This window comes from Diabrotica virgifera, chromosome 4 (genome assembly GCF_917563875.1).
Source record: "Diabrotica virgifera virgifera chromosome 4, PGI_DIABVI_V3a".
In the NCBI taxonomy this organism is placed as follows: domain Eukaryota; kingdom Metazoa; phylum Arthropoda; class Insecta; order Coleoptera; family Chrysomelidae; genus Diabrotica; species Diabrotica virgifera.
In genome coordinates this window covers 30248560-30263824 of record NC_065446.1, presented here as the reverse complement: position 1 = coordinate 30263824, position 15265 = coordinate 30248560, and the positions used below count along the sequence as shown (strand labels likewise).

At 31.0% G+C, this 15265-nt stretch overlaps 1 protein-coding gene across 1 annotated transcript in view; it reads right to left on the bottom strand.

Annotated features, from left to right (window-relative positions):
* LOC114349375 (deubiquitinase DESI2) overlaps nucleotides 1–15265 on the bottom strand; it is a 64000-nt gene that overhangs the window by 17020 nt on the left and 31715 nt on the right. The window contains exon 4 of the mRNA XM_050648113.1: nucleotides 6864–7005. Coding sequence (XP_050504070.1) covers nucleotides 6864–7005 — 142 coding nt within the window. The remainder of the gene's footprint in view (nucleotides 1–6863; nucleotides 7006–15265) is intronic.

Here is a 15265-nt window from a genome sequence, read left to right as displayed (position 1 = left end):
GACGCTATTATACGCTCCTAAACCGCCGAATATTCAGGCCTATTTGTTATAATTCGAATGTTGTAAACATACCCTTTTTCATATAATGATTTATGATGTTCGATTGTTTCTAGACTTCCTGAGACTTTGCGAGTAAATGCTTTTAAAGTTGTAAACATTGTTTAACCTTTTTCGAGATGTTTCTTATTTCTAGAACATTGTAATAATATATAGACATTTTAGGTTTGGGGGATTCAGTATTTTATCGACGCGTGAATTGTAACGAATTCGGGTTAATAATAAATTAAACTTTGTAATATTGCATAGATATAATATGCATAGATATAATAACCAGTAGATTAGGCAAGATATGGGCCGCTATGTGCATCGAGGTGTAACGCCAATATTAAGAGGCTACAGTAGCGATCAACAGGTAGCAACAAACGTGTTCCAAGATTGCGGCTCTAATTTTGAATATTTTGTCGAGATATTTGGCACACATATTCGTAATATAATAAAGAATGGCGGTACAGAGCCCAATTTCAGAAATATGTTAGTACGTGGAAATTACTCTATAACTAAATAAAATATTGAAAAAAGGAGCCTGTACCGCCATTAAGAAGAAAAAAAATAAACTTTCTTCAAATAAACTTTTTTATCCCATGCCTAGATTTTGTGTAATCTTGGAACTACTAAAATTTTTTATTTCTAACAAGAAATCGAACATATTATAACTAAATAACTAATTAGGCAACATAGAGAAATTATCACTGTCATTTTGACAAACCTGCGTCAGATTTTCTCTAATCTGTTCTGTCATCTTTATCGATATCTGTTCAGTGCAGTAGTGTGTTAATTTAAGAATTCGTTATTGTTGTTTCATAGGAAAGTAGTGTTTATTGATAGTTAATTTATTATATATTTGTTGTTGTATAAGTTGTTGGCCTCTTTGAAAGAATAGTTTGTTGTTAATTGTGAGTTTTAGTTATAATATGTAGGTAGGTAAGTATATTTTACGTAAAAATATTTCGAATTCTAATGCGAGTATATAAAGTTTTAGGAGGATTTTTTATTCTAAAAATATTATCAATAGTTTAACAAAATGGAAAAAGTAAATCAAACGAAAAATAAAGTGAAACCTTTCAAGAAAAAGTCCATTAAAAACCGTGCCAAAATTATGCGAAAATCGAAATTTCTTTCGCTTCACAACAAAAAATGATTATTTATTATTGTTTTATTATTAGATATTTCATGCAAATACCTTTCTAAATACCTATCTTAACATAAAATTTTCACCCATTTTGGTTTATTTTTATAAATATCTATTTATTAATAATAAAATCATTTTCTATTACTTCCATTTAGCGCGACTATGATACTGTCAAAATATTAATCTTAGATAATGTTAAAGATTACCACTGTTGCCAAAGTTTATGATACTATCTCCCGAAGTTATATTTTGTTGCTACCTGTTGATCGCTACTGTTTACTCTTAAGGACTGAGTGGTCTAACCATATTTGTTTGTCACATGCGCGGGATCGCTTGGTTAAAAGAGATAGATAGACCACCGATCGACTGCTTCCACGTTACGCTTTTTTGCTCAGTATGCCTTGTCTACCCTTAATATGTCTATGGTCGGATGACGATCTATTATGCAGGATAGCGAAATTTTATACCTCGTGACTAATAAAACTGACACTACCGCAGCACTCCATCAACTGCAAGTTCAGATAATGAAGATGAAAACATAATTGGTACTTCAGAAGCTTATACTTGGTTAGATATGGCCTTGCGTTGATTTGAAACACAAGCTGAGAGCAACCAGTATTAAATATCTGCCCTTAAAAATATACGGGTAGGCTTACTTCGGCAGACGAAAATTGAATTTAAAAAAATGTTAAATGTTCGTCAATATTGTACTTAGAATAAGTTTTGTTGCAAATAATGCAATTTTTGTTTAATTGCTATTGGTCATTAAATATATAATTACTATGTATTCGGACTATCAATTTCAACAGCAAAATAGAGATGGCTATTTCATTAGTTTTTGAATAGTCTTGCGACAATTCACACTTGCATAATCGCTTAAAATATTCATTGATTTAATTAATAGGATTATTTTTTCACTAACTATGTATTCAGTGATTACAATAATTTATATATTATGCAATAAAAACTAATAATCGAGAAAGAGGAAAATTGATATTTTCCTTTCCTTTCCTTTTAATTGAAAATATCTTTAGAGCATATGACAATAAAATGTTTTCTGCTTTGGTACTTTTGGATTTTTCTAAAGCGTTTGATACTATTAACCATGAGTTGCTGGTAGCTAAACTTAAATACTATGGATTTTCCGAAGAATCATTTTTGCTCATTGCATCTTATTTAAGCAACAGATTTCAGTCAATTTTCTCTAATAATAAGTATTCTAATAGAGCAGAAATACTTGCTGGCGTTCCTCAGGGTTCGATACTGGGTCCTTTGCTATTTCTTATTTATACGTCTGATATATTGAAATCTATAAAATTTTGCAAACTGCAAGCATTTGCTGACGATACCCAAATTTATGTATGTTTTGAATTAGAGGACTATAAAGAATTTCAGGAGTGCCTTAATCAGGATCTTCAGACGATTTATCAGCTTTCTTTGGATCATAACTTAAAGCTAAATCCTGACAAATCGTGTGTTATGATTTTTGGTAATCAAAGTAAAACACGAGTTTCTTAAAAAAAATTTAAGTATTTCAATTAATAATTCCAAACTAAACTTTGTAGAGAAAAACAAAAACTTGGGCGTTATTTTAGATGAACAGCTTGGATTTAAAGAACATGTGAAAAAATTAGTTCAAAAATCATTTTGTTCTCTGAAAATATTATATAATAATAGACATGTCATAAACAAAAAATTTATGTGAAGCTCTTGTCTTATCTAATTTTAATTACTGTGATTTTATTTATGGTTTTTGTTTAGACAGTGACAGTAAAAACCGTATACAGAAAGTCCAGAATGCGTGTATCAGGCTTGTTTATGGTTTGCGCAAATTTGATCATATATCACATTTATATAAGGATGTTAATTGGCTTAAAATGAATGACCAAAGAACTCTTCATTTTGCTACCTTTTTATCAAATATAATAAATAATCCTACTTCACCAACTACGCTTAACGAACGCCTTATATTTCGTAACGATATACATAACCTTAACATCAGAAACAGGATTAAACTAACAATGCCTCAACATAGCACCGCAATTTTTCAAAGATCTTTCTCATATAATGCTGTTAAAATTTTTAATTATATTCCTAATCATTTCCTCCAATTAAATATAAATAGCTTTAAAGTAAAATATAAAAAATATCTGTTAAATAATAATATGTCATAATAAGTAATCAGTTTTCAAATCTTAAAAAATCAACTAAATTATCAATTTTTAATTCATTAGCTAATTTGTAGACCAAATAAAATATTTATTCAATTTTATTAATTGTCAATCCGTAATTTTTTTCAACAGTATAAATAATTAACATAAAAGCCTTTGTGCAACATATCTTTTAAGTGACAAAAAAATAGAAATGCATTAGGGTTCTGGTTTGGTTCATTTGAGTAGCCTTGAGCTAGACTTGCGCCAAACCAGGACATGATAGGAAACATTTTTTTTTTATTTTTATTGTAACTTACTGATTGTAAAAATATTTTTTCCCTTAAATAAAGTCCTTTATTATTAAAAGACTAAGTTTTCACTCTAATGGCATACAAAACAACATAATGCTATTCTACATCCCACCAGAATGAAAACAATGGGAACCTTCTCTGGTTACACCTCCGAGGCTTCTACAATTTGCAAGCCATACGGATGCTGAGACTAAGGAAGATGAGGGAATTCTACAATTTACAATTCACGTCCCATCTGCTCAGCGCGGTAAAATTCCAACGAGAATGGTTCCCTTCATACTCCACACAGAGTAAATGTAAATCAAAAATGAATAACCATTTTCAGTTTCGTTGCAAAACGAAAATACAGCCGAACCATATTTTCCAGTCCAATCAGAGAGTGCCGCAAGCACCCCTACCGGTTTCGAAACTTATTAGTCTCTCATCAGGAGGCACATATGCTGCCCTCCCTGATCTAACTAAAACAAACCCCAGCATGCAGTCCCGGATTGCAACGAACGAAATGGCATAGATGCCCTAGCGGCAACTGCTAGCAAAAAGACTAAGTTTTCACTCTAATGGCATACAAAACAACATAATGCTATTCTACATCCCACCAGAATGAAAACAATGGGAACCTTCTCTGGTTACACCTCCGAGGCTTCTACAATTTGCAAGCCATACGGATGCTGAGACTAAGGAAGATGAGGGAATTCTACAATTTACAATTCACGTCCCATCTGCTCAGCGCGGTAAAATTCCAACGAGAATGGTTCCCTTCATACTCCACACAGAGTAAATGTAAATCAAAAATGAATAACCATTTTCAATTTCGTTGCAAAACCGTTGCTGTTATTCATTTTTGATCTACATTTACTCTGTGTGGAGTATGAAGGGAACCATTCTCGTTGGAATTTTACCGCGCTGAGCAGATGGGACGTGAATTGTAAATTGTAGAATTCCCTCATCTTCCTTAGTCTCAGCATCCGTATGGCTTGCAAATTGTAGAAGCCTCGGAGGTGTAACCAGAGAAGGTTTCCATTGTTTTCATTCTGGTGGGATGTAGAATAGCATTATGTTGTTTTGTATGCCATTAGAGTGAAAACTTAGTCTTTTTGCTAGCAGTTGCCGCTAGGGCATCTATGCCATTTCGTTCGTTGCAATCCGGGACTGCACGCTGGGGTTTGTTTTAGTTGGATCAGGGAGGGCAGCATATGTGCCTCCTGATGAGAGACTAATAAGTTTCGAAACCGGTAGGGGTGCTTGCGGCACTCTCTGGTTGGACTGGAATATGGTTCGGCTGTATTTTCGTTTTGCAACGAAATTGAAAATGGTTATTCATTTTTCCTTTATTATTATATTATTATTATTATTATATGGTGATTTTAATAACATACTGTTACTATCGGAACGAGTAGATAAATGTTGAACACATTTAACAAATTACAATAAAATTATAGTATACAGCAATGTTGCCGACTTTAACGTTTCCTTCAGTCTCTTATATCTAATCAAAAACTAAACGGTCTGTATGTACGAAATTGGCGTAAAGGGATATGCCATTAAAAAATAATGTGGCAGCAAACATGTGTTAAAATATAAAATAGATTTTTTTATTGTTCGCCTTTTAGTCTTTATAAATAAGTTACATTTATTGATTGAAACAACGGTTTGGTCTAATTCCTTTATCAATTAATTAAGTGGAACAAACAATAACAAAATTTGCACCATCGACTGACATTGTTCAGATAGTAGAGCTATTAATGCAACTTTAATCTTAGTATTATATTACTTGTTTTATTACACAATTGAATTTATAATTTTTAATAGAAAAAGGTTCAAGGTTAAATGTTTTCAATACTAAACTGCCCAATTGTAATTCTAGTCCTCGATTATCGGTCAGGGCACCGGAACAAGGGTATGACGGATAATCGAAAAGACGGTTAACAGAACATTAAAAAAATTAAAAATTCACAGAACAACTCTCAAATTTTATTTGTATGTTTTGTTTGACAAGATAGATCTGGATCCCGCGCACCAAAAAAACAAGTTGATTAATAGCAAGTTGAAAATTTGTTGATAGCTTAACGGTGTCAAGTCGGACAAACTTTGATGTACGGGAATACTGGAACAGGGGAAGTTTTAATTACTGTGGAACAGTTAAAAATTTGGAACGTCAGATTACGAAAAGGTCCCATGTATTTTATCGGACAGAACATCCAATTGATTTGTTACCCTTTGATTAAACTCTCATGCAAAAATCAGATTACTATTACTAACCAACATGATTCCTGTCATTTGACATGTTCTTCGTGTTCCACTCATTAAAACGCCCAGTTGATGATAAACACCAGCCTGATGTTTGCATGAGAGTTTAATGAAATGGTAACAAATCAATTGGAAGTTCTGTCCGACAAAATACATGGAACGTTTTCGTAGTCTGACGTTCCAAATTTTTAACCTGTTCCACAATTAAAACTTCCCCTGTTCCAGTGTTCCCATACATCAAAGTTTGTCCGACTAGACACCGTTAAGCTATTAACAAATTTTCAGCTTGCTATTTTTTTTTATGGGATAGACTTGGGTGTTAATTAGCCAGTCTCAACTGTTTTGTTTTCTGTTCATACATAAAGAAGGCAATGAGGTCCTTAGAGTTCCATAGCAAACTCTTCCACAGCTCTCTACTCAGTTCAAAAGCTGCAGCTGGCCGCTATGGACTACCAAAGTTGCTCACCACATTTTTCCATTATACATTTTCTTCTTCTTCTTTTTTCATATGTACATAATACATCAAATTATCAGGATTAATAAATTTAGAGGTTAATTTTAGTTTCACAGATAAATTTCATTAAACAATCATATATATTTTTGCTGTTCAGAGACAATAGATAGGATATATTGAAGCTTGCTATTAATCAACTTTTTTTGGTACGCGGGATCCAGGTCTATAATATATACCGTGTGCAGTATTTTCCCAAAGTATGAACTAAATCCACTGCGACCTAATTTCAGTAAGGTTTGTGCGGGGTCTTTACATCAAAGTGTCGGTCTTAAAAAAATATTGTACGTCACGCGACCAAAAATTACTGTTTTTCAGTTCTCACCAACCTTCCAGGGCTCGACCTGAAAAACACCACTTTTCGGTCTTGTAACGTAAATAAACTATTACGTAAACGATACTTAATATTGAAAATAAAAATGTAGGTATAAGGAATTATATTAATCGCTTACCTTAGAAAATGCTCCTGAAAAGTGATTACAATTATTGTTCATAAGATGATATCTATCGCCTCTAAATTCCTTTCCTAATTCATTAACAATTCGTTTAACATCTTCTTCTGTAAAATCTGTATATCCTATATGTATTGTTTGTCTACAAATAATGGGTGGAATTAACATAATAATAACGTTATTCATTCTATTAGTCTAATCGCAACATGAGGGGTCCCGCGGGAAATTCTAGCTCGCCCTGATTTTATTGTGGTATTATAGGTTTTTTGGGTCGCTGAATCCAATGGAAATGGCCTGGGAGACCAAATATTACCCGTTTAATTGTTATTAACAAAATATGGTAAAATTAGGTATTTTCCAGATATTATAAGAAGCCCTGTAAAGAAATTGATAGTGTTGAGCTCTTCTCTGGTGTATTTTTGGTCGCTGAATTGAATGCAACTAGTCGGGATTACTCAAAATATGTTCTTATTTTGTTAATAACAAAATATTTTGTTTATTCATTATTTAAATAAATTGTTTATTCGCAGAAAAGGTCGAAATAATGCGCTATGTACAGCCAGTTTGTGGTCTTTTTCGTAGTATTTTTATACGCTAAATCGATTGCCACTAGTCGTGATAGCTTAAACCACGTTCCGACTTTGTTATTTATAACTTATTGCAAAAATAACTGTTTATAGTACGTGTACTCACGGTTTATGCTCTAAATATAAAAAAACCGCTTGGATTGACATACAATTTTGCATACACATAGCTAATATATGTCAAAGAAAAAAAGTGATATTGTGCCGAAGTGTGCTTTTACCCTAGGGGCGAGTTTCACCCCTTCTTGGGAGTGAAAAAAGATACCTTTAAAATAAGTCCGGAAGTGGATAAACTGACTGAAAATTTTTCACCAAGTCAAAACTTTTCGAGTTATTTGCGAGTGAATATGTTCTTTTTCCACAAAAAAAAAACACGTTTTTAGACGGTTTTTCACAAATAACTCAAAAAATAAGTATTTATCGAAAAAAAATTCCTAGTAAAAATAGATCATATAAAAAATGAAAAAAATGGTGTATGTATGAGGTCTTTAGATCCAGTACAGAGTTAAAGCTAATAAAAAATTGGTTCGTATATAAATTGGTCCTTTTTTGTGGTAAAAAAATCGGGAAAATCACCCACGGTTCCCGGGAAGGGGGGTTATCGTGGGAGGTCTTGTCACTGGGAATTTTCCGGCGTCAACTTATTTTTTAACGATTCTTTAGTCAAAATTCACTGAGAGCGAAATCGCAGCACGTTCTTTTTTTAACTAAGCTCGAAATGCATTTTTTCTGCACAAAGCTCTACTATTCCGTAAGCATTTTACATCGTTTGAAATTCATATTGTATTACCAATATTTTTTTCTTTCAAAAACCATCAGAAGTAGTTTTGGTGACATTAATACATTAGCCTGAATTTTTTCAGATTTTTCTGACTACTCTAAGACCACTTTTTGAGGCTTTGAAAATGATTTTCTCATTTTTGTAACAGTTTTAAACGCTTTTGAGATAGTGCTCTTTTTCCGGGTGTGAGTATATAAATATACTTTATTCAATTTAATTCAAATACAAGCTTAAATTATGCGCCAATTTAAAAAATTAACTATAAGGGAGGTATTTATTTTTGCATTACAGGTGTTACAGGTAGAAATTCAATAACCATGCCGGATTCGACAAAAAATTATTGCCGTACAAAGGTACAATGGAACGCAAATTTAAAATGGCATTATAATGTCATAATAATATTATTATTGAAAAAACATTGTTTTCTTTTTCAGTACAAAAAATGTTGTAACACTTTGCCAATTTATTATACATCTAATATCTCTAATAATTGTTAATATTTTGCGGTCAACATTATCTGCATATTTATTTATACAGAGTGGGCCAAATAAAAGGAGCCACCCCGATATTTGGCAGTATTTATTACATTTTAAGAAAATAAAAAAACAGGTCAATTTTTGATCTAAGGGGGACACATTTTTACGATACAAACATCTGTCATTTGTCAACTCCCTCCCTTCCACTTCCCCCACCCCTTATTTTTAAATAGGGAATAGGGATCGTGTGCTAGCTCATTTGAAAGGTTATTCAATTCTCTATTCAGTAATATCAACATCGACTTAAAAATGTATACAGGGTGTCCAAGAAAAATTATTTTGAATTAAATTAATTGACACAAAAAGAAGAATGTATGTAATTTATTTAACTCAGAACACATTCTACTGCTGGCAGAAAGCAGAAAAAAATGTTTTTTGATAAACAGACACTGCTTTTTGCTTAATTTTAATGTTCAAGCTTCCACCCATCTGCCTCTTGGTAGGTTGAATATTGAATTTAAGCAACAAACAGTATTTATTTATCAAATAAACATTGTTTTCTGTTTTTTATCAGCAGTAGAATGTATTCTGAGTTAAATAAATTACATACATTCTTCTTTTTGTGTCAATTAATTTAATTTAAAATAATTTTTCTTGGACACCCTGTATAAAGTTTTATGTCAATGTTGATATTACTGAATAGAGAATTGAATAACCTTTCAAATGAGCTAGCACACGCCCCCTATTCCCTATTTAAAAATAAGGGGTGGGGGAAGTGGAAGGGAGGGAGTTGACAAATGACAGATGTTTGTACCGTAAAAATGTGTCCCCCTTAGATAAAAAATTGACCTGTTTTTTTATTTTCTTAAAATCCAATAAATACTGCCAAATATCGGGGTGGCTCCTTTTATTTGGCCCACTCTGTATAATAAATAAATAATATAATATTATAATTATGTATGTTATCGAATTTCTACCTGTAACATCTATAGTGCAACAATAAGCATCTCACTTATATATACTCTCGGACAAAAATATTGCATATGCATGTGGAATGAAATTTTTTGTGCTGCTATCCTTAGCCCCCTTCATCATAGGAATAGGATTTATTTTCCGAATGCCATTTTTTAAAGTATCACATAAATACTATAATCGGATCTAAATCTGATCTGGGCTATATACTGGCCAATATAATTTTTAAATTGAATCTCATCAAGATAAGTATTCACTATGCTAACGACAAGAAGAAGTGCATTAGCACCAATATGTCATATCCAATATGGCTTTCAAATGGCAAAACATGATCTTCTAAAATGTTTTCAATGTACATATCAGTTGACATTCGCCTAATCACCTTCACGTGTTCGGTATGTCCTTTCAAAGCAATACCACTCCCTAGTACTATGTCGCCACCACCAAAACTAACGTTCTGTATGAGGTTACAACTGACATACTGTTCGCCAACTCTTCTGTAGACGAAGTCTTGTAAATCGTGCTTCCATATGGTGAACGGTATGCCAGATATAACCTCATACAGAGGGTTAATTTTGGTGGTGGCGGCATAGTGCTATGAAGTGGTATTTCTTGGTAAGGAGATACTGAACTTGTGGAGGTGATTGGGTGAATGACAGCTCTGATATGTACATTAAAAACATTTTAGAAGATCATGTTTTGTCATTTACCAGCCATATTGGATAACAAATTCGTGTACCATGACGCAAGTCTTAATGTCGGTAGAATCGTGAATACTTACCTTGATGTGATTCAATTTAAAAATTATATTGGCCACCATATAGCCCACATTAAATTTAAATGCGATTAAACCATTTATATGAAACATTACAAAAATTTGGTTTCTGAAAAGAAATCCTATTTCTATGGCACTGGGGGGCAGCACAAATTTTTTTATTTCACACGTTAATTTCAAAATATGCAAATTTTTTGTCCGTGAGTGTATATTAGTTTATTTTTCAAATTGGCGCCTAATTTAAGCTTGTATTTTGTATTTATAGTATACAAATAATATCATTAAATTGAATAAAGTATATTTACATACTCACACCCGGAAAAAGAGCAATACCTCAAAAGCGTTTAAAAGTGTCAAAAAAGTGAAAAAATCATTTTCAAAGCCTCAAAAAGTGATCTTAGAGTAGTCAGAAAATCTGAAAAAAATTAAGGCTAATGTATTAATGTCCCCAAAACTACTTCTGATAGTTTTTGAAAGAAAAAAAATATTGGAAATACAATATGAATTTCAAACGATGTAAAATACCTACATACGGAATAGTAGAGCTTTGTGCAAAAAATGCATTTCGCGCTTAATTAAAAAAAGAACGTGCTGCGATTTCGCTCTCAGTGAATTTTGACTAAAGAATCATTAAGAAATAAGTTGACGACGGAAAATTCCCAGTGACAAGACCTCTCACGATAACCCCCCTTCCCGGGAACCGTGCACCACTAATAGGCATCTCAAATGAAATTAATCGTTACCGCTTCACAAATTGCTTTACTCGTGTATGTATTGTTTATATTATCTGTAAGTTTCGTCGGTTCAAAGTGCTTATTTTTGAAAGAGCTGTAGTTGAAAGGGCTTGAACGAGTCACTATTCACGAGTGTATACAAATTTAGAAACACCAAATCTTTAACCATTTTTGTCTTACAGAAAAACAAAAAATCCAGAGTTTTCAGAAAAGCAAAGCCTACATTTTGTTACTCTTTGAATTTTTTGGTATGTCTAACAATTTTTAAGTTATTTTGAAAAAAAAAACATTTTTTTCAAAATTAAAAAAATTTTACTTTAAAACCAAATTTTTTCAAAAATAAGCACTTTGAACTGATGAAACTTACAGATCATATAGACACAACACAAATAAAGTAACTTGTGAAGCGGTAACGATTAATTTCACTTGAGATGCTAATTAGGAGGTGATTTTCCCGATTTTTGTTTACCAAAAAAAGGGACCAACTTTATTTTGAGCGTAACTTGCTTATGTTTGATACAAGAGACTTTTTTAAAAATCAAAAATAAAGCTTTTTTCAAAAACTTTAAAAAAGTTGTAATAAGTTTTCTTCAAAACGTGCTTCATTTTTTGGTTATTTCATTTGGAATATGAACCTGTTGTTCATTAGCTACAACTCCGCTTCTAATAGGCCTAGATGCCTCACACATACACCATTTTTTTTCACTTTTTTATAGTCTATCTTTTTGCTGAGAATTTTTTTTAAATACTTACTTTTTTGAGTTATTTGCAAAAAACCGTCTAGAAACATGGTTTTATTGTTGAAAAATGAACATATTTACTCGCAAATAACTCAGAAAATATTGACTAAGTGAAAAAACTGTATAGAACAAAAGTTGCTTAGAATTAATCAGTTTATCCACTTCCGGACTTATTTTAAAAGTATCTTTTTCACCCCCGAGAAGGGGTGAAATTCACTCACAGGGTAAAAGCAAACATCGGCACAATATAACTTTTTTTCTTTGACATGTTAGCTATGTATATGCCAAATTTTATGTCAATCCAAGCGGTTTTTTAAATTTAGAGCAAAAACCGTGAGTACACGTACTATAAACAGTTATTTTTGCAATAATTTATTAATAACAAAGTCGTAACGTGGTTTAAGCTATCACGACTAGCGGCAATCGATTTAGCGTATAAAAATACTACGAAAAAGACCACAAACTTGCTGTAGATAGCGCATTATTTCGACCTTTTCTGCGAATAAACAATTATTTTGTAATTAACAAAATAAGAACATATTTTGAGTAATCGCGACTAGTCGCAAAAATACACCAGAGAAGACCTTAACACTATCAATGTCTTTACAGGGCTTCTAATAATACCTGGAAAATACCTAATTTTACCATAATTTGTTAATAACAATTAAACGGGTAATGGGCATTTGGGCTTCCAGACCACTTCCATTGGATTCAGCGACCCAAAATACCTATAATACCACCATCAAACCACGGCGAGCTAGAATTTACCACGGGACCCCTTATGTTGCGACTTGCGACTAGACTATATATGTATAAACTTACTATCAGTAATTAAATAAATAATAAATGGAATAATTTGATATCCTCAAATGGGTATCACAACTACTGTAAACACAAACAGGAAATTGTACTCTGTACTCTCATCAGCAATTGTTTTTTAATACCTTGTTTAATTTCTAATCACGTTTATTTAAGACTGGTTATAATTTTTTTTGATATTGGGGAATACAATCAATTAAGTTGGACTGATTATTTTTAATCTCCAAGTAAAACACTTTGTAAATGATTTTATATATTTATGTATTATTAATATTACCTATTTATATTTTAAAATAACATACATACGAGTATAAAATCAGAGTTTGGTATAAATTTTGAGAGTAAACTTAAAACTTAATGTAAGACCAAATACTTACCATGTCGAGATATACAGGGTGAGTTTTAAGTGCGGGATCGGTCGATAATTCCATTACGGTATAGAATATCGAAAAAAGTTATTTAGAAAAAATGTAGGCAATGATATTCTCCACGCTTGGAAAATATGTCCATTTCTACAGGGTGATCAATAACAGCGTGGTATATCAAACATATAATTTTTTAAATGGGATACCCTATATATTTTTTCATATTTATATTCCCCTCATAATTCTTGTTCATATAATATAGGGTTTTGCATTACTATACAGAGTATTTACCAAGTTATGACCATTTTTATTTCGAAATCCCTATGAGTTTAACATCCTGTATATAAAGAAGTAATTCATAGACAATAATTTGTTTTATGTAGTAAGATAAACAATATACTGTAGTTTTTAAATTAAGTCTAATTGAAATCATTGACGAACTTTTGTATACAGGGTGAACTACAAAACCAAATTACGATTTACTCTATTTTTTTAAATAGATCACCCTATATTTTATTTTTCAAAAATATTGTATTTATTATACTCTTTCATTTTTATATAGCATTCCCTATATCTAAACTTATTACTTTCGGAGATATTTTTAGTTTTCTTCAACTTTCGGGAATACATTCAATTTTTCTAGTAGAAATAAGTTGGTATTGAATGATAATTAAACAAAATTATTTTTATTCAATAAATAACTAACACAAAATATAAACCATAGCAATATGCAATGAATGTATCAATAAATGTGATATTAAGGATATATCATATTTCCCTAATATACAAGAATCATACAATTCCTACAAAAAAAATATAGGTATCTTGTGTATAATAAAATTACAAGATTATTTTTATTTAATAAACAACTCACACAAAACATAAATCAAAACAATATACCACTAATTTAATAGTTTTTAGATTATTATATCAACAGCATTCTAAGCCAAGAAGTTTTTATTAACATATTCCTAATTGCAGATTGTGACCCGCAGTTATTAATAATATAATTTTCATATTAAATTTCATTAATATGCATCAAGAAACACTCAAACTAGGTGGTCTATAAATGTTTAAGGTGATATTGTTAGAGATTATGTGATTGGTCCACATTTTTTGACGGTTGAGGTTTTTATACGACGGTGCTCCAGTTCTTCCAAAATTGATTTTTTTCAAGTGGGGCTATATAAAAAACCTTGTATACCAGAAGCATCCAACAACGCTTGATGATATGAAAAATAGAATAAAAGAAGCTTTTAATAATATTGACTTATAAAAATGTTAGAAATGTGGCTCGGTCATTTGAATATCGGTTACAAAATTGCATAGACGTTGAAAGTGGTCATTTTCAACATTTACTTTAGACTTAAATCCTTAACATCACTTTAATTGGTACATTCATTAAATTTTGTTATGGTTTATTATTTTTTGTTAGTTATTTATTGAATGAAAATATTTGTTATACTATTACATAATACTTATTTGTTAAGGTATTTATATTTATAAGAATTGAATGTATTCCCGGCAAATGAAGAAAACTAAAAATATCTCAGAAACTAATAAGTTTAGGTATAGGAGATGCTATATAAAAATGAAAGAGTATCATAAATACAATATTTCAAAAAAATAAAATATAGGGTGATCTATTAAAAAAAAATTGAGAAAATCGTAATTTTGTTTTGTAGTTTAAAAGTGCTTATAAAAATGAATGTTCTACTAAAAAATTCTTGGCTTAGAATGCTGTTGATATACCAATCTAAAAACTGTTACATCAGTTGTATATTGTTTTGATTTATGTTTCATGTAAGTTATTTATTGAATAAAAATAATCTTGTTATATTATTATATACAATAAAAAAAATTTTTTGTAGGAATTTTACGATTCTTGTATATTAGGGAAATATGATAATTTCTTAATATCACATTTATTGGTATATTCACTGCATATTTCTAGGATTTATGTTTTGTGTTAGTTATTTATCTAATAAAAATAATTTTGTCTAATTATCACTCAATACTAACTTATTTCTACTAGAAAAATTGAATGTATTCCCGAAATTTGAAGAAAACTAAAAATATCTCGCAAAGTAATCAGTTTAGCTATAGGGAATGCTATATAAAAATGAAAGAGTATATTAAATACAATAATGTTGGAA